Source organism: Cervus elaphus, chromosome 3 (assembly GCF_910594005.1).
Source record: "Cervus elaphus chromosome 3, mCerEla1.1, whole genome shotgun sequence".
Classification (NCBI taxonomy): domain Eukaryota; kingdom Metazoa; phylum Chordata; class Mammalia; order Artiodactyla; family Cervidae; genus Cervus; species Cervus elaphus.
In genome coordinates, this window is record NC_057817.1 from 55,513,288 (window position 1) to 55,541,268 (window position 27,981).

At 37.9% G+C, this 27,981-nt stretch overlaps 1 protein-coding gene and 1 pseudogene across 1 annotated transcript; both read right to left on the reverse strand.

Moving 5' to 3' along the window:
- Positions 1–1,754: 1,754 nt before the first annotated feature.
- LOC122678330 (olfactory receptor 6C2-like) lies at positions 1,755–2,693 on the reverse strand. The gene has a single exon (XM_043878980.1). The coding sequence runs from the start codon at positions 2,691–2,693 to the stop codon at positions 1,755–1,757; it is 939 nt and encodes a 312-aa protein (XP_043734915.1).
- Positions 2,694–3,947: 1,254 nt separating this feature from the next.
- On the reverse strand, positions 3,948–27,924 carry LOC122679046 (annotated as a pseudogene).
- Between the last annotated feature and the right edge of the window lie 57 nt (positions 27,925–27,981).

The window sequence follows — 27,981 nt, forward strand, 5'->3', positions numbered from 1 at the left end:
ATTTATCCATTAATCAGTAGGTAGACATTTAGTTTGATTCTACATATTAGTTATTGTGAATATTGCTACAATGAACATGAGTGTGTACACATCTCTTTGAAATCCTTTTTAGCTCTTTTGGATATATACCCAGAAATGGGATGGCTGGACCATAGGGTAGTGTGTTATGTTTAATTTTTTAAGGAACCTGAGTGACTTTTAAATAAAAAAACTGAAGGGAAAAAATGGGTGCTTCAATACAGAATGAGAATATATATAAAATACAGGGAAACGGCAGTTGGAAAAGACTAACTGTGAACTTCTTGAACACAGGTTCAAGAGTCTATAGCATGAATTGTAGAGAATGGAGGAAATAGTTTCAGATGATGATCTGTGTAAGTTTTTTTTTTCTAGGAAATGTGGTAAATAGTGTGTGTTCTTCCAATGTATAACTATTTATATAATTAAAAAATGGAATACCTTTATGTACAGCTCTTTGTATTTCTTTTGAAAACATTTGTAAGTTTCCAAGATTCCATACATCTGGCTGTTTTTACTTTATTTATTTTACTTAATTTTTGATGTGTGCTTGCCTATTTTAGAGATATTGTGTGCTGACATTTCAATATATGTGTCTGCATCTGGCAGGTTTTTGTAATACCAAAATACTTAAATTCTTCAAAGTAGTTGTTATCCATTCTCACAATTTTCCCTTTCATTTCTTTTTTTTTTTTTTTTTTGAGAAAATCTTATAACATTTAAGAGGCTTCCCAAGTGGTACAGTGGTAAAGACTCTGCCTGTCAATGCAGAATACATAAGAGACACCAGTATGATCCCTGGGTTGTGAAGATACCCTGGAGTAGGAAATGGCAACCCACTCCAGTATTCTTGCCTGGAAAATCCCACGGACAGAGGAGCCAGATGGGTTACAGTCCATGGGGTCACAAAGAGTTGGACACGACTGAGCATGTATGCATTACTACTACTATATAACATTTAAAAGTCTTGTCATTAAAAATTTAATATGCAATATGTATAACTTTTGTTTTGATATTTAGTATTTAGTTTTGCTATAGATTAATTGAAAATAGGTGCCTGAGTTTATTTCTGGGTTCCCTACTGTCTTCCCTTGATCAGTGTGTCTGTTTTTGTGCCTGTACCAAACTGTTTTGTTTAGTTTTTAGTATTTAGTATTGCAAAATACTATTTATTTATTATTTCCATAATTGTAAAGGTTTATAATTCTCCTTCATAAAAAATGTTTATTACTGCAAGTTAACTTTTGCTTTCTTTAACATAGTGTTGCTTCTGTTCACTCCCGAAGGTACGTGGGAATAAATTTCTGCTGGTTGTTCTCTATTTCTAGTGCCTGAAGCAGTACCTACCCCAAAGAAATTACCCAATACATATTTGTTCTGTGAATCAGTGAATAAATCATTTGAAAGCTTTGGATTTAAAAAAACTAATGGCAACCATTACTTATTCTTTCTCTGCAAAATGTAAGAATTTATCAACTTATTGTTCTCTCTTGGTAGGTCTAATTTGGAGATATGCTTCTGTTTTACCTGTTGTGTTTCATTTTTGATACTTTTAATTTGGAGGTGAAGTCAAGATTTAAATTTTAAAAAATTATTAGCGTGCTGGGTTATGGAGGATCTTAAATGATGTTTCTGAAGAAGTTGCTAGATCAAGATGAATGAGAGTGTTTTGAGTAAATTAACCTGATGGCAAAACTTGGTAAGTTCAGTATGTGTTTATTTGGCTTTACATTCTCTTATTTTTTTTTGGAAAATATCAAAATTCTTTTGATTGAGTTATTGAAGGCGTGTTTGACTTGCTTGTTCCTCAGTGTGTAAATGAAAGGGTTCAGCACTGGAGCGATGGAAGTAGTGAGCAAGGTCACACCTTTGTTAACGGCCACTGAGTCCTTTGCTGAAGGTTTGATGTAGATGAAGATGCAGCTACCATAGGTGATTGAAATCACAATCATGTGGGAAGAGCAAGTAGAAAAGGCCTTTTTCTTTTTCTGGGCAGAAGGGAATCCTAAAATTGTCTTGATGATACAAATGTAGGACAGAACCACACACATCAGTGTCGTAAGGAAGGTCAGCACAGCACAGATAATAACTGTCTGTTCCAGGTACCAAGTGTTTGAACATGAGATCTTCAGGAGGGGAGATGCATCACAGATAAAATGATCAATGGTATTAGAATCACAAAATTCCAATTCTAGGCCTAGGCTAAGTGGGGGGATTATAATAAACAGACCGGCTACCCAACAACAAAAGACAAGTCTTCTGCAGACCATAATACTCATGATGGTCACATAATGCAGGGGTTTGCAGATGGCCACATAGCGGTCATAGGACATAGCAGCTAGGAGAAAAAATTCAGTTATACCAAAGAGGTCAGTAAAAAATACTTGGCTGGCACAAGCATTGTAGGTAATGACCTTGTCACCTGTCACGATGTTATACAGGTATCTGGGAATACAAGCTGATGTGAATGAGATCTCCAAAAAAGAGAAATTTTGTAGGAAATAGTACATGGCTGTCTTAAGGTGGGAATCCAGTAAGATGAGGAAGATGATGGTCAGATTCCCACTTATGCTTAGCATGTAGGTGAGAAAGAGAAAGATAAGAAGCAAAATCTGCAGTTGAGGGTCATCTGTCAGTCCCAGTAGAATGAATGTTGTTATGGTACTATTTCTCATTGCTGACTGCTGAGTTCTGTTAAATCTCCTGTTAATGTTGAAATGTTTCATTTAAGATTATTTTAACAGCATGGAAGGTGTCATATTCAAGTTTTTCCTTATTTATCATTATTTAAAAATATTTACAATTTAAATATTCATTCTGTAAAGGACTACTTTTGACTGTGGTGGGTATGTCATTCATAGGAGCAAAGATGTCTTGTGATATTCAAGAGTTCTCTGGTTGATGTTGTTGCTTGACATTTTGTTCTTTATTAACGTATTAAGATGTGTAAGATCATTTGGGTTCACTGTGCACACACTCTGTAGTCACTTGAAATCTCTGTTTGAGCTCTATGATTAAAGAATTTTGTTTTCTGTTTTTGTTCATTGCATATAAGTCCCCTCAACACCTCTAAACTCTATCATGTGTGCGCACGCGAACACACACACACACACACACACACACACACACACACACACACACACAAACTTCTTCAGCTCCCCACCTGACACTGCTTCTGTCAAGGTTTCTCTGTCCCTAAGGAATCACTTGTAACCCACAGTGATGCAAAATATAGAATGTCTTAATGTGCAATATAGTTGTACTTAAACACAATGTACATTTATATTTTCATTAAATGCCCTGGTAAATAAACTTCAAAGATAGTACAGATGATGTATTTCTCTGGCTTTTGTCTGTCTGTTAGCATTCTCTTCACTTCTTTCACGTCTCACCATACTAATATTCCCTTTGTATTTTCATTAATTCTTAGGTTTTGCTGTGTCTTTCAGATGGTCGTTTCTAAATTGATATCTTTATTTTTGTAATACTTGATTCTCAGATGAAATTTGACGTATCTATTTGAACTTTCACAGGGACTATGTCACAAATAAAACTCATGCTCTTTATCTCTCTCCCTTCTCCTCTTAATATGTTCTTTTCAACAAAGATAATAGATCACATCTATTGAGCATATACTATGTGATAGATTTTTTGGTAAATACTTCTCACACATCATATGTATTCTCTCTTCAGCTAACTGGAATAACTTCTATTGATTTTCAGTTTCACCTTGAAGCCCTCTGGAAACTTTCCTGGAAGTCCGATCATTATGCTATCTCTTATCCCAGCCTCTGTGTTCCCACAGAACGCAATGCTTGCTACCATTTTAACACTTAAGAAAGAACACTTATTAATGTATTAAGCTTCTCCTAGACCCTTCAATTCATGTGTATATGGACTCACTTTATTGTGTGAACTAATGTATTGCTTTACTGATACGGGGCAGGGTCAGCTCTGACTGTCTCAATAGAAGATGCAGCTAAGGCCTCAGGGTTACAGTACCTGACACGAACAAGAAATGAATGAAGCTCATCGTTTGTCTTACAGAACAGCCTAAGAGGATTGGAATATATCAGCAACTAAATTAGATTAAGTTGATAAGTAGGAGAAATATTTCTGCTGCTCATCTCCTATCTTCCTCCAACTCTTTCCCTAAATCTCAGGCAACATATCCATCATGTCACTGAACGAACTTAGCCCTATCACTACCATTGGATATCATTCAAAGTTCTAAAAAGTCTGTTTTTTCCTTCTAAAGTTACACAAAATATAGTAAAACAAGATTTAAAAGAAGACTCAGTGATATGTGGCTAACTGGTTTTTGTTTATCCTACTTTTTCAAAAGACATGCTTGAAATGAGGACAAGAATCTCTGATGAGGATGTAATTTCAGTCACATAATTCTTTGGGGAAACTGAGGAGTATACTTACACAGTTAGATGAATATACCCCTTATTTTTTGATGTGAATTTAATATATTTTTGGATGGTCATCAAATTTTAATCCCATTAGATGCCAGTATATTTTTGTGCATAAAACTCTAATAAAAGGATATTTTTATATCCAAAGGAACTGTATTCTAAAAACATGTAAAAAAGTATATTTTACTAAATATAGAAATTTATCACTCACATTTTCAATTTTTAAAAGATAGGTAAAATATATTTTCCAAAGCATAGCAAGACTTAAATCACACAAAACTGAATAAAATTGAAATGACAAATCTCACTTACTATTATGACTGTCAATCATAGTTTCTGTTGTTTGTTGAAATACATGAAAACTTAAAACTCCTAAATTGAAAATGATAGAATGGAGATTTTCATATGAACTTTTGGTTACTTTTGCTTATGAATCCACTGTCATGGTCACAACAAATGTAAGATGTCTCCTAGAGACATCTTTCTGAAGCATCCATCTTCAATCAATTACATGGATTTCCTTGTATTCTTATAACTTCTCTCAAAAAAGAAAGAAATATAATACTATATGAGGGTGATGGAATGTCAGAAATCTCCAGTTTGAGGAAAGTTGCTGTGCTGACCTCTTAGGGCTATGAACACATTGACTATATCTAGCTTGACATTTGCTTTATTTGATAAAAATACAACCTAGTGAATAAACGAAGAGTCCCTGGTGACCCAAGAACAAAGTCACTAATGAATCTTCTGAGTAATAACATTTGTGGTAACAAACGTGGTAACCATAGCCTCTCTGGATATAGTTTCCTTGGAGACAGGGGGATGCTGCAGACAGAGGCCAGCAGGAAAACAGAAGGGGCTGCCCCCCGGCTCAGTGGCGAAGACTGCCTGCAGTGCAGGGGCCACAGGAGACACGGGCGTGACCCCAGGGTCAGGAGGATCCCCTGGAGGAGGGCACGGCAACCCACTCTAGCATTCTTGCCTGGAGAATCCCATGGACAGAGGAGCCTGGCGGGCCACAGTCCATAGGTCACAAAGAGTTGAACACGACTGAAGTGACAGCATGCAGGCATTCAGGACAACAGAAGAGTCTGGTTGTAAAACGAAATTTTAGCTTCTTCTTACTGTCACATAGAATAAACTGATATACAGGGTATCAGTTCAGTTCAGTTCAGTTGCTCAGTCGTGTCTGACTCTTTATGACCCTATGGACTGCAGTATGCCAAGCCTACCTGTCCGTCACCAACTGCTGGAGTTTACTCAAAGTCACGTCCATTGAGTTGGTGATGCCATCCAACCATCTCAACCTCTCTTGTCCCCTTCTCCTCCTGCCTGCAATCATTCCCAGCATCAGGGTCTTTTCAAATGAGTCAGTGCTTCGCATCAGGTGGCCAAAGTATTGGAGTTTCAGCTTCAGCGTCAGTCCTTCCAATGAATATTCAGGACTTATTTCCTTCCGGATGGACTGGTTGGATCTCCTTGCAGTACAAGGGATTCCTAAGAGTCTTCTCCAACACCACAGTTCAAAAGCATCAATTCTTCTGTGCTCAGCTTTCTTTATACTTCAGCTCTCACATCCATACATGACTACTGGAAAAACCATAGCTTTGACCAGATGGACCTTTGTTGGCAAAGTAATGTTTCTGATTTTTAATATGCTGTGTGGGTTGGTCATAACTTTTCTTCCAAGGAGTAAGCGTCTTTTAATTTCATGGCTGCAGTCACCATCTGCAGTGATTTTGGAGCCCAAAAACATAAAGTCTGTCACTGTTTCCACTGTTTCCCCATCTATTTCCCATGAGGTGATGGGACCAGATGCCATGATCTTAGTTTTCTGAATGCTGAGTTTTAAGCCAACTTTTTCACTCTCCTCTTTCACTTTCATCAAGAGGCTTTTTAGTTCCTCTTCACTTTCTGCCATAAGGGTGGTGTCCTCTGCATATCTGAGGTTATTGATATTTCTCCTGGCAATCTTGATTCCAGCTTGTGCTTCTTCCAGCCCAGCGTTTCTCATGATGTGCTCTGCATATAAGTTAAATAAGCAGGGTGACAATATACAGACTTGACGTACTCCTTTCCCTATTTGGAACCAGTCTGTTGTTCCATGTCCAGTTCTAACTGTTGCTTCCTAATCTGCATACAGATTTCTTAAAAGGCAGATCAGGTGGTCCGGTATTCTCATCTGTTTCAGAATTTTCCAGAGTTTGTTGTGATCCACACAGTCAAGGGCTTTGGCATAGTCAATAAAGCAGAAATAGATTTTTCTGGAATTCTCTTGCTTTTTTGATGATTCAGCAGATGTTGGCAATTTGATCTCTGGTTCCTCTGCCTTTTCTAAATCCAGCTTGAACATCTGGAAATTCATGGTTCACATACTGTTGAAGCCTGGCTTGGAGAATTTTGAGCACTACTTTTCTAGCCTGTGAGATGAATGCAATTGTGCAATAGTTTGAGCATTCTTTGGGATTGCCTTTCTTAGGGATTGGAATGAAAACTGACCTTTTCCAGTCCTGTGGCCACTGCTGAGTTTTCCAAATTTGCTGGCATATTGAGTGCAGCACTTTCACAGCATCATCTTTTAGGATTTGAAAGAGTTCAAGTGGAATTCCATCACCTTCACTAGCTTTATTTGTAGTGATGCTTCCTAAGGCCCATTTGACTTTGCATTCTAGGATGTCTGGCTCTAGGTTAGTGTTCACACCATCATGATTATCCATATACATGGTATGGGAAGACCATAAAAAAACCACATTTCTTATTTACTAGTCTATACCATAAATTATTAACTATATTTAGGAAGTTTTAATTAGATAAGAAATTTTAAAATAAGTAAAATCATATAACCCATATAGACATTTTTCTTCAAATGTATCAACATATTTATAAGGCTAAAAATAAACATTAACAACAGATTATGTATAATTGGGTACATAAGTCAATGTTCTTAACCTTCTATACATAGTCTAAATTAATATACATATAATTATATATTAGTTATTTATTCTTATTAATTCATGTTCAACATCTTAGTATCTTAATGTTCCTTCAGATATTAAAATCAAAGTACTATAAATTCTTGTCCTTTAAAGTTTTCCGTGGGCCAATGGTCAACTAATTTATGACAAAGGGGACAAAAATATGCAGTGTGACAAGACAGTGTCTTTGATAAATGGAGCTGGGAAAACTGGACATTGGGCATGCGTGCTTAATCATGGCCAACTCTTTGTGACCCCATGACCTATAGCCCAGGTTCCTCTGTTCATGGGGTTTTCCATGCAAGATTACTGGAGTAGGTTGCCATTTCCTCCTCAAGGAGTCTTGCCCACCCAGGGATTGAACCCTTGTTTCCTGTATTGGCAGGTGGATTCTTTAGCACTGAGCCTCTGTGAAGCCTGGGAAAACTGGACAGTCAAATGCAATAAGTAAATAAAATAGCATAAAACTGGATTAGTACTACCTTACACATTGCACCAAAATTAACTCAAATGGATAAAAGACTTGAATGTAAAGCCTGAAACTATAAAGTTCTCAGAAGAAAACACTGGCAGTAAGTTCCTTGACTTCGGTCTTGGTGATGATATTTTTGGATTTGACACCAAAACCAAAGGCAACAAAGCAAAAATAGACAAGTGGGGCCTCATCAAACTAAAAAGCATCTGCACACTGGTTTAGTTTAGTTCAGTCACTCAGTCATGTCCGACTCTTTGTGGCCCCAAGGAATACAGCACACCAGGCCTCCCAGTCCATCACCATCTCCCGGAGTTTACTCAAACTCACGTCCATCAAGTCAATGATGCCATCCAACCATCTGGTCCTGTTGTCCCTTTCTCCTCCTGCCTTCAACCTTTCCCAGCATCAGGGTCTTTTCCAATGGGTCAGTTCTTCACATCAGGTGGCCAAAGTATTGGAGCTTCAGCTTCAGTTTTTTCAATGAATATTCAGGACTGATTTCCTTTAGGACTGACTGGTTTGATCTCCTTGCTGTCCAAGGGACTCTCAGGAGTCTTCTCCAACACTATAGTTCAAAAGTATCCGTTCTTCGGCACATAGTCATTATGTTATACATTAGATCCTCAGACATCTTTATACCTAAAAGTTTGTATTTTTTTAATAACCAAACTTTCCTTATTTCTCCCATCCCCTAATTTTTAGTGATCACTTTTCTATTATGTCTGAGTTTATTTTATTTTTTAGGTTCCATGTAAAAGTGATACCATGCAGTATTTAACTTTGTCTGACTTTTCTCATTTGGCATAATGCCCCCAAGTTCAATCCATGTTGTCTTAAAAAGACAGGATTTCTTTCTTTTCAGTGGCTGAATATGCCCTGTACAGATCATGTGCATTATTTTTTCTGTAGCCTTTAGGAGGAAAACTACTTTCTTTCAGCATCTTGCAGCTGCATGCATTCTTTGACTCCTGGTCTTTTCCTTGTGTCATTACAGCCTCTTGTTTCCATTGTCACATCTCCAGCCACTAATTTGATTTTTTTCCCTTATGATTGAATGGTGCCCATTCACATAATCCAAGATAAACTTATTTTAAGATCCACAACTTTATCACATTTATCAAGTTCATTTTGCCATGTAAGGTAACCTTCACAGGTTTCAGGGGTTAGAATATCTTTAGATGGATCATCATTCAGCATATTGTACACGAGCACAATTGTCCAAGAAAAACATGGTCAAAATCTACAGTTATTAGTGAGTAGAGTTTATTCTAGCCCAGGTCCTGGTTGAGCAGGTAAGAAAAATTTAGAGTCTGGAATTGCTAATATTCTGTCTTGAAATATTTTTTCCAATGGAATTTTCATTTTTCAGTAGAAGGACTCAACAGAACTTCTTAATTGTGCAGTGTATTTTTTTAGAGTTACTAAAAGAAGCTAATTTATTACATATACTTATTACAGTAGTAGTTTCAAACAAACAAGAATTTTGTGAAATTAAGTAGGGATTTATTCATCAGGTTACTTTAGGGTGATTTTTCATATTAAAGTACAGTTGACTTACAATGTTGTTTTAGTTTCAGGTATATAGAAAATGATTCAGTGATTATGTATATATACATATTTTCCATTATAGGTTATTACAGTATATTATGGAGAAGGAAGTGGCAACCCACTCCAGTATTGTTGCCTGGAAAATCCCATGGACGGAGAAGCCTGGGAGGCTGCAGTCCATGGGGTCGCAAAGAGTCGGACACGACTGAGTGACTTCACTTCACTTTCACAGTATATTAAGTAAGATTCCCTGTACTTGACAGTAAATTCTCATAGCTTATCTATTTCATGTGTAGTATTTTGTATCCATCAGGTCAGTTTAATGGACTACTTAGAGGAGGGAGAATACGAGTTGTCGGAAACCAAATACCAAAAGCAGCCTTAGAAAGACTTCCTTATTTTTTCCCACTTAGGTTGACTGAGTTTTCTATTATATGGTGTTAACTTTCTTCTTTGCTTGTGGTGTTTCGGTGTTTCTGCTTCTCTATTCACTCTATGTTTAGAAAGCTTTCGGCTATTTCATTGTCTAACTCGAACCAGAGTGATCAATGTAAATTCAGTTATTTGATAATTTAATTTCTAAATAATTAACATCTCTAAAATAGAACAGGTGCCACAGTCATGGGATGGATAATAATTACAAAGGTTATAATGCAGGGGCTTCTGCAAAGAGCTATGTGAGAAGCTGAAAAATTCACTTAGAATAAAAGCCTTGCTGTGTGAAAGCCAAAAAATGGTCTTAAATAAATTCAAGCTCATATAATTTGGTGCAAAGAAAAAGGTTAGAATGAGCCTGTGCCCTCATAACTGATATCCTATGTATTTATCAAAGGAACCTAATTAGGACAGAGTATATAAGTAAGACCTGATTGAAGGGACATCTGTGGCTCAACGTGGCCAATTTTTAATATGGATTTCTGCATTTGTTCACAGTCGTTGGTCATATATTAGTGGCATTTTTGAGACCATGCCCTGGTTTCATTGGACCTTTTCTGGAAACATTCACAATGATTATACTCATAAATTCAGTTCTATATACCAATTCATAGATAATTCCATTTTTATCTACCTTCTTAGGGAGAGTGTTCATATGCTATTGACCCTACTTTTTGTCCAGAACTTCCTGCTCTTCATTGTTTTATGTTAAAGTATGTCTTCTTTTTGTAAATGTTATATAAATATAAACTATTTTCTAATATAATTAATGCTTTCAATTCTTTATAAATTATGAATGCTTATATTAAGATGAAATGCTATATTTAAATAATTTTCTCTTAAATTATGTAATAATGTTCAGTTTTCATAAATGAATACCTTCATTTGGCATATGTAATTTTCCTAAAGTGTCCATTGAGGACTTTTAACATTAAAATAAACATCATGGGGCATCACACATGTAACAAACACTAGCGTTAGAGTCAGATATAAATGGATTTGTATCAGGAAATTACTTCTTACTAGCAGTGTAACTCTGCTGAGCTTTAATTTACTTACCTGGGAAGACAAAATACCTTTTAAATTTGTTTTCCATATATTAAAAAGTAATAGGTCTCTAGTGATTTTCTAATTGTTAGCTGTTATAATCATTGCCATCATGATATGAAGATGAATATATAAAGAAACAGTATTATTACTTCAAGTTTTAAATTTTATTTTAATATTACACTCATTTCCCCTAAACCAGCCTTCTCTTGAGTTTATTGTTTAAAGTCAACAATAGAATAATCTGGAGTGGTGCTTCTTTGGAAGGACTGATGCTAAAACTGAAGCTCCAATACTTTGGCCACCCCATGTGAAAAGCCAACTCATTGGAAAAGACCCTGATGATGGGAAAGATTGAAGGCAAAAGAAGAGGGTGGCAGAGGTTGCGATGGTTAGATAGCATCACCAGCTCAATGGAAATGAATTTGAGCAAACTCTGGGAGAGTGTGAAGATCAAGGGCAGCCTGACGTGCTGCGGTCTATGGGGTTGCAAAGTGTCCGACACGATCGAGTAACAACAACAACAACAACAGACGGGGCCTGAAATCAAAAAGGCCTCAAGTGGTGAGGTGGGAACGGGCAATAAGCACAATTAGTAAATCTACAATATTAAGATGAAGTCATTGTTTCTGTTTGTGGTTTTATTAAGACTTGGTAAATTGTAAAATGATTCCTTTGTTTCACAGCAATGTATTGTGTTTTCTTACTGACACATGAAATCCCAATAAAGCTTCCTCACTATGTAGGTAAGCCTTAAAGTTTAAAGGTTGAGGATGTCTGGTCTATTCATGAAAACTTGATTCTTCCACTTTAGCAAATTCTCTTACTTTATTAAGAACAGTGCAAATCTTTTGATAGCATCATCAAAGGCCTGTTTAACTTGCTTGTTTCTCAAGGTGTAAATGAAGGGGTTCAGCATAGGAGCGATGGAAGCAGTAAGTACTGCCACACTCTTATTAATAGCTACTGATTCCTTTGCTGAAGGTTTAACATAGATGAAAATACAGCTTCCATAGATCACAATACACTGTGGAAAATTCTGAAAGAGATGGGCATAGCAGACCACCTGACCTGCCTCTTGAGAAACCTGTATGCAGGTCAGGAAGCAACAGTTAGAACTGGACATGGAACAACAGACTGGTTCCAAATAGGAAAAGGAGTACGTCAAGGCTGTATATTGTCACCCTGCTTATTTAACTTATATACAGAGTACACCATGAGAAATGTTGGGCTGGAAGAAGCACAAGCTGGAATCAAGATTGCCGGGAGAAATACCAATAACCTCAGATATGCAGATGACACCACCCCTATGGCAGAAAGTGAAGAAGAACTAAAGAGCCTCTTGATGAAAGTGAAAGAGGAGAGTGAAAAAGTTGGTTTAAAGCTCAACATTCAGAAAACTAAGATCACGGCATCTGGTCCCATCACCTCATGTGAAATATATGGGGAAACAGTGGAAACAGTGTCAGACTTTTTTTGGGCTCCAAAATCATTGTAGATGGTCATTGCAGCCATGAAATTAAAAGACATGTACTCCTTGGAAGGAAAGTTATGACCAAGCTAGATAGCATATAAAAAGGCAGAGACATTACTTTGGCAACAGAGGTCCATCTAGTCAAGGCTATGGTTTTTCCAGTGGTCATGTGTGGATGTGAGAGTTGGACTATGAAGAAAGCTGAGCGCTGAAAAATTGATGCTTTTGAACTATGGTGTTGGAGAAGACTCTTGAGAGTCCCTTGGACTGCAAGGAGATCCAACCAGTCCATCCTAAAAGAGATCAGTCCTGGGTGCTCATTGGAAGGACTGATGCTGAAGCTGAAACTCCAGTACTTTGGCCATCTCATTCGAAGAGTTGACTCATTGGAAAAGATCCTGACGCTGGGAGGGGTTGGGTGCAGGAGGAGAAGGGGACGACAGAGGATGAGATGGCTGGATGGCATCACTGACTCGATGGGCATGAGTTTGAGTGAACTCTGGGAGTCGGTGATGAACAGGGAGGCCTGGCATGCTGCGATTCATGGGGTCTCAAAGAGTCAGACACGGCTGAGTGACTGAACCGAACTGAACTGGGGTGATGGAAATCACAATGAAGTGGGAAGAACATGTAGAAAATGCCTTTTGCTTTTGTTGAAAACAAAGGAATTGTAAAATGGTCTTGATGATGTATATATATGATAGAACGACACACACAAAGGTCATGATAAAGGTCAACACAGCAGAGACTATGATCATTTGCTCTATGAGCCACGTTTTTGAGCATGAGATCTTTAAGAGGGGGGCTGCATCACAGACAAAATGGTCACTAACATTGGAGTCACAGAATTCCATATGCAGGGCCCAGGCTAAGTGGAGGGATTATGATCAATGCCAGCCATCTAGCAACAAAGGATGAGTCTTCTACAGACCATGTTGTTCATGATGGTCACATAATGCAAGGGCTTGCAGATGGCTGCATATTGATCATAGGACATGATAGCCAGGAGAAAAAATTCTGTAGCAGCTAAGAAGTCAGTAATCTCCACACTGTTTTCCATAGTGGCTGTACTAGTTTGCATTCCCACCAACAGTGTAAGAGGGTTCCCTTTTCTCCACACCCTCTCCAGCATTTATTGCTTGTAGACTTTTGGATAGCAGCCATCCTGACTGGTGTGTAATGGTACCTCATTGTGGTTTTGATTTGCATTTCTCTAATAATGAGTGATGTTGAGCATCTTTTCATGTGTTTGTTAGCCATCTGTATGTCTTCTTTGGAGAAATGGATAAGGAAGCTGTGGTACATATATACCATGGAATATTACTCAGCCGTTAAAAAGAATTCATTTGAATCAGTTCTAATGAGATGGATGAAACTGGAGCCCATTATACAGAGTGAAGTAAGCCAGAAAGATAAAGAACATTACAGCATACTAACACATATATATGGAATTTAGAAAGATAGTAATGATAACCCTATATGCAAAGCAGAAAAAGAGACACAGAAGTACAGAACAGACTTTTGAACTCTGTGGGAGAAGGTGAGGGTGGGATGTTTCAAAAGAACAGCATGTATATTATCTATGGTGAAACAGATCACCAGCCCAGGTGGGATGCATGAGACAAGTGCTCGGGCCTGGTGCACTGGGAAGACCCAGAGGAATCGGGTGGAGAGGGAGGTGGGAGGGGGGATCAGGATGGGGAATACGTGTAACTCCATGGCTGATTCATGTCAATGTATGACAAAACCCACTGAAATGTTGTGAAGTAATTAGCCTCCAACTAATAAAAAAAAAAAAAGAAAAAAAAGAAAAAAAAAGAAGTCAGTAAAAAATATTTGACTGATAAAATTGTCATATGTGATTGTCTTGTCACCTGTTGATATATTATACAAATATTTGGGGATATGAGAAGATGGAAATGAGATTTCTAAGGAGAAATTTCTAAGAAGGAAAAAGCACATGGCAGTTTTCAGGTGAGAGTCTATGAGGTGAGGGAGATGATTGTCAGGTTCCCAGTTACACTCAACATGTAGGTGAGAAATAAAAAGATGAAAATCACAGTCTTCAGTTGTGGATCATCAGTTAGTCCCAGCAGGATAAAAGTTGTTACTGCGGTTTCTCATCACTGAATCCTGACTTCTACTCAATCTGCATTTATGATTCAGAGATATTTGATATGGATAGTGATGTTAATATCAAATATCAATAATCACTCAGCAAATTATACAAAACCATCTAACATGCAATTTACAAAGGCATGATTAAAGTATTATTATTAATAGGTCATCTGAAGCAGTACGCTTGATAATTTTAAGTCATATTCTGAAAAATATTAGATGGCTTTATCCATATTACACTTCAACATATTATAGGTCTTCATTTTCATGCATTTTATTCCCAAGTTATGTTTTATTTTTATCTTCATCTGGGATTGGGATTGCTTATATAGTTATATTTTACTACTAACTGAAGTCAAATACCAAAACAAATCTTAAGCTTCTCAATGCGTTACTATTTCTTTTTGTAGCTTGGTTATGGATAAAGTACAAGTAAGAACCCAAAATAGTTTGAAGTTTATTACACAGGCTTTCCTTATTCACTGCTTGAGATTTGAGTACTAGCATTAATCCATTTTTTGAAACTAATATTTTATTCTCTAAATAACTTTCTTCTCATTCACTTCTTCCCCTGTCCCTCTCATGACTTTTTGCCTAAAACTTGTAGAATATAGGCAATATTTTGGTCTGAAAATTGTGGAAATACTTTAGATGTGGCATTCACAGGATTTTATGACATTATCACAGTTGTTTTTAACTTCTAACCCATTAGATTAAGATTTAAACATTTCAACATCTTGCTGAAAATGTCATTAATTAGAAGAATATCAGATTTGGCATCCTAGTTACATTCCCCAACCACTGTTTGCTTTCACCAAGATTCAGTTTGTTATGGAAATAAGAACAGTGTCCTTTATATGCTAAGAGTTAAATTTGTGTACTTTTGAAACTTTTAGAACTACTAGCTCATAATAGTTAGTAACTCATAATAAACATATTATCACTATTTCAGTGGTTCACCATCCATTCACTCACCATATTGTAATCACACCTTTACCCTCATCATTCTAATGAAACAGTGTTTGACAAAGTCTATCAAAGACTCTTTTTTGGGGGCATATAAAATAGCAGCAGACTTCTATATGAAATGTGTAGTTTTGACTGCACATTATTCATAGCATTTCTCCTAACTTATCTTATTATTACACACATTGTTCTCTTCCTACCTTTTTGTTTCTGTTTTCTGGGTCTTTCTTTTCTTTTTTAAAAATTTATTTTATTTATTTATTTATTTTCCATTTATTTTTATTAGTTGGAGGCTAATTACTTTACAATATTGTAGTGGGTTTTGTCATACATTGACATGAATCAGCCATGGAGTTACATGTATTCCCCATCCTGATCCCCCCTCCCACCTCCTTCTCTACACGATCCCTCTGGGTCTTCCCAGTGCACCAGGCCCGAGCACTTGTCTCATGCATCCAACCTGGGCTGGTGATCTGTTATCTTCTTGATCGTCTCTACTGTGTTTATATTTCTCAGTCTCCTCTCTTTGTTTCTTTAACATAACATGTCCACTTGGGGGGTATATTTTTGAACTTCTAATTACTTAATTTCCCAAAAATAATTACTTTTCAGAATTTCAGGTATGTAATCAAATGCACCTTAAACAAAAATTTCCACATTTCCCTCCTGTTTCTTTCCTTGGTTTCTTGCAATTAAACTAGTAGGTTTGGCCAGGTATTGAACTAATCACTTTATATGGATTATCTATCCAGAATAGTTTTTCCTGTTATACTATTTCTTCATTTATCTCTGTTCCTCAAGCTCCACTTCCACTTGGGATGCAAATAATTGGTCACTAGTTTTTAGTTAAAGCATATATTCTTTTTTTTTTTTTTTTATTTTATTAGTTGGAGGCTAATTACTTCACAACATTTCAGTGGGTTTTGTCATACATTGACATGAATCAGCCATGGAGTTACACGTATTCCCCATCCTGATCCCCCCTCCCACCTCCCTCTCCACCCGATTCCTCTGGGTCTTCCCAGTGCACCAGGCCCGAGCACTTGTCTCATGCATCCCACCTGGGCTGGTGATCTGTTTCACCATAGATAGTATACATGCTGTTCTTTTGAAACATCCCACCCTCACCTTCTCCCACAGAGTTCAAAAGTCTGTTCTGTACTTCTGTGTCTCTTTTTCTGCTTTGCATATAGGGTTATCATTACTATCTTTCTAAATTCCATATATATGTGTTAGTATGCTGTAATGTTCTTTATCTTTCTGGCTTATTTCACTCTGTATAATGGGCTCCAGTTTCATCCATCTCATTAGGACTGATTCAAATGAATTCTTTTTAACGGCTGAGTAATATTCCATGGTGTATATGTACCACAGCTTCCTTATCCATTCGTCTGCTGATGGGCATCTAGGTTGCTTCCATGTCCTGGCTATTATAAACAGTGCTGCGATGAACATTGGGGTGCACGTGTCTCTTTCAGATCTGGTTTCCTCAGTGTGTATGCCCAGAAGTGGGATTGCTGGGTCATATGGCAGTTCTATTTCCAGTTTTTAAAGAAATCTCCACACTGTTCTCCATAGTGGCTGTACTAGTTTGCATTCCCACCAACAGTGTAAGAGGGTTCCCTTTTCTCCACACCCTCTCCAGCATTTATTGCTTGTAGACTTTTGGATAGCAGCCATCCTGACTGGCGTGTAATGGTACCTCATTGTGGTTTTGATTTGCATTTCTCTAATAATGAGTGATGTTGAGCATCTTTTCATGTGTTTGTTAGCCATCTGTATGTCTTCTTTGGAGAAATGTCTGTTTAGTTCTCCATTTTTTGATTGGGTCATTTATTTTTCTGGAATTGAGCTGCAGGAGTTGCTTGTATATTTTTGAGATTAATCCTTTGTCTGTAGCTTCATTTGCTATTATTTTCTCCCAGTCTGAGGGCTGTCTTTTCACCTTGCTTATAGGTTTCTTTGTTGTGCAAAAGCTTTTAAGTTTAATTAGGTCCCATTTGTGTATTTTTGCTTTTATTTCCAATATTCTGGGAGGTGGGTCATAGAGGATCCTGCTGTGATTTATGTCGGAGAGTGTTTTGTCTATGTTCTCCTCTAGGAGATTTATAGTTTCTGGTCTTACATTTAAATCTTTAATCCATTTTGACTTTATTTTTGTGTGTGGTATTAGAAAGTGTTCTAGTTTCATTCTTTTACAAGTGGTTGACCAGTTTTCCCAGCACCACTTGTTAAAGAGGCTGTCTTTTTTCCATTGTATATTCTTGCCTCCTTTGTCGAAGATAAGGTGTCCATAGGTACATGGATTTATCTCTGGGCTTTCTATTTTGTTCCATTGATCTATATTTCTGTCTTGAAAGAAATATAGATCAAGACCATATTGTCCTGATGACTGTGGCTTTGTAGTAGAGTCTGAAGTCAGGCAGGTTGATTCCTCCAGTTCCATTCTTCTTTCTCAAGATTACTTTGGCTATTTGAGGTTTTTTGTATTTCCATACAAATTGTGAAATTATTTGTTCTAGTTCTGTGAAGAATACCGTTGGTAGCTTGATAGGGATTGCATTGAATCTATAGATTGCTTTGGGTAGTATAGTCATTTTGACAATATTGATTCTTCCAATCATGAACATGATGTATTTCTCCATCTGTTTGTGTCCTCTTTGATTTCTTTCATCAGTTTTTATAGTTTTCTATGTATAGGTCTTTTGTTTCTTTAGGTGGATATACTCCTAAGTATTTTATTCTTTTTGTTGCAATGGTGAATGGTATTGTTTCCTTAATTTCTCTTTCTGTTTTCTCATTGTTAGTGTATAGGAATGCAAGGGATTTCTGTGTGTTAATTTTATATCCTGCAACTTTACTATATTCATTGATTAGCTCTAGTAATTTTCTGGTAGAGTCTTTAGGGTTTTCTAGGTAGAGGATCATGTCATCTGCAAACAGTGAGAGTTTTACCTCTTCTTTTCCAATCTGGATTCCTTTTATTTCTTTTTCTGCTCTGACTGCCGTGGCCAAAACTTCCAAAACTATGTTGAATAGTAGTGGTGAGAGTGGGCACCCTTGTCTTGTTCCTGATTTCAGGGGAAATGTTTCAATTTTTCGCCATTGAGGGTAATGCTTGCTGTGGGTTTGTCATATATAGCTTTTATTATGTTGAAGTATGTTCCTTCTATTCCTGCTTTCTGGAGAGTTTTAATCATAAATGGATGTTGAATTTTGTCAAAGGCTTTCTCTGGATCTATTGAGATAATCATATGGTTTTTATCTTTCAATTTGTTAATGTGGTGTATTACATTGATTGATTTGCGGATATTAAAGAATCCTTGCATTCCTGGGATAAAGCCCACTTGGTCATGGTGTATGATCTTTATAATATGTTGTTGGATTCTGTTTGCTAGAATTTTGTTAAGGATTTTTGCATCTATGTTCATCAGTGAGATTGGCCTGTAGTTTTCTTTTTTTGTGGCATCTTTGTCTGGTTTCGGAATTAGGGTGATGGTGGCCTCATAGAATGAGTTTGGAAGTTTACCTTCTTCTGCAAATTTCTGGAAGAGTTTGAGTAAGATAGGTGTTAGCTCTTCTCTAAATTTTTGGTAGAACTCAGCTGTGAAGCCATCTGGTCCTGGGCTTTTGTTTGCTGGAAGATTTGTGATGACAGTTTCGATTTCCTTGCTTGTGATGGGTCTGTTAAGATCTTCTATTTCTTCCTGGTTCAGTTTTGGAAAGTTATACTTTTCTAAGAATTTGTCCATTTCTTCCAAGTTGTCCATTTTATTGGCATAGAGCTGCTTGTAGTAGTCTTTTATGATCCTTTGTATTTCAGTGTTGTCTGTTGTGATCTCTCCATTTTCATTTCTAATTTTGTTAATTTGGTTCTTCTCCCTTTGTTTCTTAATGAGTCTTGCTAACGGTTTGTCAATTTTGTTTATTTTTTCAAAAAAACCAACTTTTAGCTTTGTTGATTTTTGCTATGGTCTCTTTAGTTTCTTTTGCATTTATTTCTGCCCTAATTTTTAAGATCTCTTTCCTGGAGAAGACTCTTGAGAGCCCCTTGGACTGCAAGGAGATCCAACCAGTCCATCCTAAAGGAAATCAGCACTGAATATTCATTGGAAGGACTGGCGCTGAAGCTGAAACTCCAATACTTTGGCCACCTGATGTGAAGAACTGACTCATTTGAAGAGACCCTGATGCTGGGAATGATTGAGGGCAGGAGGAGAAGGGGACGACAGAGGATGAGATCGTTGGATGGCATCAGTGACTCAATGGACAAGAGTTTGAGTAAACTCCGGCAGTTGGTGATGGACAGAGGCCTGGCGTGCTGCAGTCCATGGGGTTGCAAAGAGTCGAACATGACTGAATGACTAGACTGAACTGAATAAGACTTGAAGTGCTTTTTTGACCCACTGATAGCACACTCCTGTGATGAGAATGTTTATGTTTAGAAAGGAAAGTTACCTGTGAAAGATCTCTTCAGTAGTGTTTCCACCAAAGTGCTTGTTCATTTTCCACAACCAACATAATGTCTTGAGAAGTTTGAGTGGAGTCTGTTTCCTGATACAACTCTATTCATTACCAGTTTCCCACTGCTGTTTTTGCCTTCACTAAAGTGATACTATATATGTAGGTTTTTCAAGTTTTGGCTTAGTTTGACCTCCTGTGAAAAGCTTTCTATACTACTATGATTATCTCTTTGCTACCTCTAAATATGTGAGTGTAATTTTGTTAGCATTGGGCTATGTTTTGTTCAATGAGATTCCACAACAATTGCTTCCCGGCCTTTTGGCTAAGATCAAGTGTAGATTCCACAACAGCTAGCCCTATTCAAAGTTTAGGGATTGCAATAAATATGTTTATTATAAAATTTACAAATTTTATATGTACATGTGACTCAGAACAAACAGTTTGCTTTCTCAACTAGTGAAATTTCCCTTCTCTTTTATGGTAATAAGACCCAAAGTGCTTGGAATCCTTTAATATTAGTATGTAATCCCACGTGGACATCCCCAATTTTCTTCTACAAAGGGCCAATTAGATTCTCTTGTGTTTTAGATTTAGTGAGGTATAAATGATATAAAAATGCATGTGCTTAATATATATATGCCATATATAATCTCTGTTGTTCACTCTCCTCCATTTTAAAAATGAGGTCTTTAAATTATAAAAATCATTCTTTGCTTCCTTGAAATACCAAAATAATGACTATATGTCATATGTAGTCTTAGGCTAAAAAAATTCATTTAAAATTCTTGCTTCAATCAAAAAGGTTATATATTTGGTCTTCTCTCTGATTATTTATATCACAGCTAAGTCAAATATTGCTTATCCTTCCAGCATTGTCTGGATACCCTGTCATTTTTCTATGTTGCTGAACCAAAAAGCATTTGCTTTAGAAGTTTCAATTAAATAGTTACTTGAAGTTTCATTTTGTTGCTTTAAAAATTCTCTTCCTAATCATTAAGAAAGGCTGGGCCTTCCTTGGTGGCTCGTGGTAAAGAATCCATCCTGTCAATACAGGAGATGCAGGAGACAGGGGTTCCATCCCTGGGTTGCGAAGATCCCCTGGAGCAGGAAATGGCAACCCATTATAGTATTCTTGCCTGGAGAATCCCGTGGACAGTGGAGCTTGGTGGGCTACAGTCCCTGGGGTCGAAAAAGTGTCAGATATGACTTAGTGACTAAACAATAATGACAATCATTAAGACAGATATTAGCTTCCACTTGGTGCCTAGTCCCACTGTTTAGCCTAAAGTGTTTAAAGAAAAACAGAGTAAGGGAAGCACATGGAATGTTTTGCCTAAATGTTAGCCTACCTACCTCAACATCAGGTTAAAGGTCATACAGAGATAGCACTGAGTTTCCAGTGGTGGGACAGGAATGAATTGTCTCTGCAGCCCAGGTGCCTCCCCCCAGTCCTGTCACCACAATTCCAGGTATCCAACTCTCCCAAGCACCTCATTCAGCCTGGGTGTCCTAAGGAGACTAACCTTCCAAAAATGCCACCATTTTCTTCAGCCATTCATATTTCACCTTCTTAAGAACACACTCATAAAATTAAGTGACATTGACCTTGGTATGTATGTTAAAAAGTGAGTGTCCATTAAAACGTGAAATACTGTTAGTGGATGGGGTCACCGAATGATAATACGTAAATAAATAAGTCACTCAGTGGACCTAGAATTCACATATTTTATATGTAATTTTTGTTTAAAATAAAGGTGAGGTTATGGCAGAGAATATATAGAGCATCTGTCTAAAATTCCACTGTATTTACATAAACTTCATTGTATTTATATGTGAAAACTGCTTATCGATGACAGCCCTGTACTTGCTACTCACGTTGAGAAGTCACACTTTAGAAGTGGTTGTTGAGATCCTCATAAAATATTAAAATGACAAACCATACCAGTTACTTTGATAGAGATACTTTTCTCAGAGGAAAGCATCATTCTGGAGTTCAGAAAAGGTAAGGAAAATGACATTAAGACAAACAAACAAAAACTTCTCTGATAGTTGTAACCTCTGATGGTCACTAAACCCCCAAGTTGCAAAGGGTGAAAAAAAATCATCAGAATGGTCTTATAGTGGAAAGAAAGGAGGGTGTCTCTGCCCATTCTTAGGAGCATAGAGTCATACTCACAGAGGGCTCTGCATTTGGAGAGTATCACTAAGTCATCCTCCACCCACAAAAGATGAAGATTTTCTCTACAGAGAGTCTGCCTTCCCCTGAGTCCAGGAAGTCTTTACTCTGGAACTACAGAGCTAACTAATTTAAATGGCTAGGTAGGGCTCTCTCTCTGTTGTTGGGAAAGTTGATATTCTGATATTTCTGGCAGAGGGGCATATTTCTATACTGACAGAATTTCCCCTTTAAAAAATTGACCTAATTTTTAATTAAGTAATACAAACAAGAATGTCCTTGGTGGCCCTATCTTAAGCATTACTAATGAACCTCTGGTGTAATGCACCAGATTTGGGCATAGAGAGGGGAGCACAGACCTGGGGAAAATGTCTTCAGAGAGGCACCAGTAAATAACATTAACATCAGAAGAGGCCAAGTATGCAATAATTAGTACCAGATTACAAGACAAAAGGCAACCTTCTGTTTTTTTATTTCATCATTATGTTAGGCATTTATAATATGATAAAGACAATTTTTCCAATGTAGTAATTCTGCAAAAATGTGATTAATGGCTGGTGTCAGTATCACCATTCAGATAGTAGAGAAAAAATCTTTTATCAAAAGATAAGGCAACTTACTGTTGACAGTTTTCAGAAATACCTCCCAGATATTTATAATTCTTTGGCTTTCACATTTCATGGGCCTTTTCTAAAACAATCCAGGTATAGTTGATGTACAACATTATGTTAATTTCTGCTATACAGCAAAGTGATTCAGTTATAAATACACATACATTCTTTTCTATATTTTTTTTCCATTATGGTTTATCCACAGGAGATTGAATATATTTTCCTGTGCCATACAGTAGGACCTTGTTGTTTATCCATTCTATATACACTAGTTTGCTTCTGCTAACCACAAATGCCCACTCATCCATCCTCCAACATGCCCCCTCTTGGCAATCACACGTCTGTTCTCCATATCTGTGAGTCTATTTCTCTTTTGTAGATAAGTTCATTTGTGTCATATTTTAGATTCCCCATATAAGTAATATCAAATGGTATTTGTTTTTCTCTTATTTACTTACTATGATAATTTCTAGTCACATCCATGTTGCTGCAAATGGCTGAGTACATTCATTCGTTTTCATGGCTGAGTACATTCTATTGTGTATATATACAATTTCTTGTTTATCCACTCATTTGTCGGTGGATATTTAGATTTTTTCTCATGGGTCATTTTATTTCTATTTTTACTTATGATCTTATTCTATTTCATTAAAAGTTATATGTTTTTACATTTGTGTTTACATATACTTTATATCTATTCAGTTCCTTACACTTTTATTTTTAGTTAGTTTTATAGGCACGTTTCCGAGAAAGCAATGGCACCCCACTCCAGTACTCTTGCCTGGGAAAGCCCATGGACGGAGGAGCCTGGAGGCTACAGTCCATGGGGTCGCAAAGAGTCGGAAACGACTGAGCAACTTCACTTTCACGCACTGGAGAAGGAAATGGCAGCCCACTGCAGTGTTCTTGCCTGGAGAATCCCGGGGACGGGAGCCTGGCGGGCTGCCGTCTATGGGGGCGCACAGGGTCGGACACGGCTGGCGTGACTGAGCAGCGGCAGCGGCGCGTTTTGAAGCGCTGTCTCTGTGCTCCGCTTTAGTATGTTGATGTGTAACCTCTGACTACTGCTTTATTAGTTGATTGAACTTTTTAAGTGTAAGAAGTGTATGAGTTGATTGGGAACTTTCACCCCAATATTTGACAAGTTTCCAGCCATAAATTATTCATATTTTTCTTCCCCATTCCCTCTTTTGCTTCTTCTGCGATTCAAACTACATATTAGATAGACTTTAACATTGTACCGTAGATCCCAGAATCTCTGTAAATTAAAAATAATCTATTTTTTCTCTTTTTAAGGATTACACAATTCAGATCTCTTTTCAAAATTGTTGGTTTTTGCTTCTGTAATATCTATCCAATAATTAAGCCCAAAGTGTGACTTTCTTCAGAAACATTATATTTTGCATTTCTAACATTTTTCTTTTAATACTATGTGTTTTCTCTTTCTCTTCTGGGACATCTTAACTTTTCATCATCTTCCTTTATTTCATAAAGCATGGTTGTGTAAGCTTGATTTAAAGCTTTTGTGCAAGCTACCAATATCTGAGTCATCTTGGCCTTGGCACCAAGAGATTGTCATTTTGGTAGATGAATGTCTTTTGAAATGGGTCACATTTTACTGATTGTTTGTATATCCAGTGATTTTTGGATTGTGTCCTCACACTGTGAATATTTCACTGAATAAACTCTGGGTTGTTTTATTCACCTGAGAGGTATGAAATTTTATTCACCTGTCAGGCAATGAACCCTGAGAGATTCACACTGCAGCTCTGTCTTGTCTTTTGTAATGTTGACTGAACTCTGTTAACATGTTAAGCCTTTGCTAAAACTGTTTTTCTTATTTTGTTGTTTGAACCATAGCTATCTGGTTCAGGGTTCATTCTAAGTAATATGCATGCTTATACACATAATTAAGGTCTGATCTGCTGTGATTCTCTCAGGAATTCCTGCATCTGTCTCAGACCGCCCAGATACTTTACCACGAATCAGTTACTCTATTGAGTGTTCTATAAATGACAATTAGTTCCAGTTGGCTGATGAGTTATGGGGGTCTTTTATATCCTTCTTGGCTTACTGTCTAATATTTCTATGTTATTACTGAGTGAGGAGTGTTTAAGAGTTCAGCTATGATTGTAGATTTTTCTTTTTTCTCATTTGTTATCTCATTTTTTTGCTACCTATATTTTGAAGTTCTGTTGCTGGGGATTCCATTGCTTGGTTAGTTTGCTTCCATAAAAATGTAACATATGGTGGAGTAAGACAACAGAAATTCATTGTCTAACAGTTATGGATGCTACAGTTCCCAAATCAAGATGTTGGTAGATTGGTTCCTTCTGAGGAAGAGGAAGCTGAGGAAGAATCTCTTCCATGCCTCTCTCTGAGCATCTGGTGTTGTCAATATCCTTGCAGTGTTTCATGACTGCACTTGCAGATCTCTAGTTTCTGCCTCCATTGACACCTGGCCATCTTCTTCCTCCATATCTCTTTCTTTACATCATCTTATTATTATTCATGTCTGTCTCTGCATCCAAATTTACCCTTTTAATAAGAGCATCTGTGATATTGGAACAGAGCCCATCCTAATGACATCATCTTAACTTGGTAGGAGATAGGGCTGGAGAGATAGGGGGCTAGGGCCAGAGCCAGAGTGAGATAGGGCTTCTCTTCTGCTCAGCAGCCATCACTGTCTATTGGGGGTTGGGTCAGTTTTCCAAGTTGCTGGAGCAGAAGATGTGATGGTTGGGTCTTAGCTGGTCTGTTCCCTTTAAGTTTGGACTTGCTTCTTTCCCCTTTCTGCTCAATTCCATGTGGATCTTTCTTGCAGCTTTGGTCGTACATGACTCCTGCCAGTCTCTAGTTAACTCTCAGTGAGAACGGTTTCTCATGTGGCTGTATTTTTGATGTGTTCGTGGAGAGGGAGGTGAGTTACACGTCCTCCTACTTTCACATCTTCTTTCTGGGTAGAGTATTCTTGTTTAGGTTTTCTTTTCCTTTCATTATTTTGAATATATTGTGCCGCTCCCTGTAGCCTGTAAAGTTTCTGCTTATAAGTCAGTTATAGTTCCTTTGTAACTTCTAATGTGCTGTTGATTCCTTCTAGTGTATTTTAAAATTTCAGTTATTGTATTCTTCATCTCGGGCTTCCCTGGTGGCTCAGTTGGTAAAGAATCTGCCTGCAAAACGGAAGACCTGGGTTTGGTCCTTGGGTTGGGAAGATCCCCTGGAGAAGGGCATAGCAACCCACTCCAGTATTCTTGCCTGGAGAATCCTGTGGACAGAGGAGGCTGTGGGCTGCAGTCCTGGGGTCACAAAGAATTGGACACGACTGAATGACTAAGCACAGCGCACAACATTCTTCATCTCTGTTTCTTCTTTATATTTTCTCTTTATTAAACTTCTCACTGTGTTCATCCATTCTTTTACTGAGTTTATTGAGCATCTTTGTGATCTTTACCTTGAATTCTTTATCTGGTAGATTACTTACCTCCACATTTTTAACTTCTTTCTGCAGTTTTGTCTTGTTCCTCAATCTGGAATGTGTTCCTCTGTCCCCTTATTTTTCCTAATTCTTTCTATTATTTCTATGCATTTGGTAGGTCAGTTATGCTTCCAGATCTTGGAGAAATGGTCTTATATAGGAGTTGTACTATGGTATCCACTCTTCTCTGGACACCAGAGAGATATGCTCTAGAGTTGCCCCCTATGTGGGTTGTTTGGCCCTTCTTGGATACTCTGACTGATGCTTGCTTGCAGGTGGGCAGGGTCTTGTCTTAGGATAGTTAGGTGCAGGGGCTGTGGAGGTCTGAAGCTGTTAGCAGCACAGTGGAGGTTGGGTTGAGTCCCAGGTGGCTGGCTGTGAGCCTCAGGGGTTCCTGGGGCTGGCACTGGCCTCCTGAAGGACACAGCTTTGTATTCTTTCTCCTGGCCACTCAGTTTGCCAAGCCCCAGAACTGGTGGTGGCCTGCTGGTCGGTAGGCAAGCCCTCTGCACTAACGGGCTAAAGGGAGGATTTCAGTTTGGCATTTGCCAGCACATGTATCCTCGTGGAGGAACAAGTTTTCAAAAATATCTGCTGCCTGCCTGTGTGTGTGTGTGTGTGTGTGTGTGTGTGTGTGTGTGTGTGTGTGTGTGTGTGTGTGTGTGTGTGTGTGTGTGTGTGTGTGTGTGTGTGTGTGTGTGTGTGTGTGTGTGTGTGTCCCCAGGGACAGTCCAGTAGCCTTCTGCCTCTGGAGGCGCTCCAAGATCAGAGCAAGTGGAGATCACCCAGTTTCCTTTCAAATTACTATCTCTGCTTTGGGAGTCAGAATATGTCCTTTAACACCTGCAGCTGTCCAATACACAAGCCCTGCTGGCCTTCAAAACCAGATATTCTGGGAGCTCATCTGGGTGTAGGATCCCCAGACTGGGGGCATTGTTTTGTGGCTCAGACCCCTAACTCCCTGGGAGGATATGTGCATTTGTTGGTCACCTACCATGGGCTGTGGGTCTTAACTATACCTCATCTCTGCCCCTACTACCATTGTTGTTTCTTCCTTAAAGCTCTATATCTGTATCTCTATCTATCTATCTAGAGAAATAACTAGAAGCGAACTCAGGGTCTTCCTATCCTGCTATCTTAGCTCCAGAATGATTTTTTTTGATTCAGGAATCATAATGGTTAATGTAGTTTTGACAACTACAAGGGGCGGGGGGAGGGAGAAAGAGAGAACAGAGAAGATGGGAACAGATATAGAGGATTTGATACCAGGCTGACTGCCAAATCATCTTTGGCATGAAGTGATGAAAATCTTTAGGAGATGAGGGTTCAAATCTTATTAATAAAACTCAAAAGCAAATTAACAGAGGCCCAGAAAAACTAGGCAAAACAGAGAATACAAAGCATAATTGAAATTGGCAAAATATTCTATTCCCTCATCTCAAGGAAGAAGTCTGAGTAAAAGGTGAGAAAAATAAAGACTTTCCATTCCCTGGTGGCTCAGTTTGTAAAGAATTTGCCTGCATTACAGGAGACCCGTGTTTGATCCCTGGGTTAGGAAGGTCCCGAGGAGAAGGAAATGGCAACCCACTCCAGTATTTTTGCCTGGAGAGTCCCATTGACAGAGAAGCCTGGCGGGCTACAGTCCATGGGGTTGCAAGAGCTGGACATGACTGAAGTGACTGATTACCGTTTCTGGCAAAGCCTTCACACGCTGACATGGTCACCTGAAAAAAATTCATATATTTTCACATGAACTCAATTAAGATCATTCATTA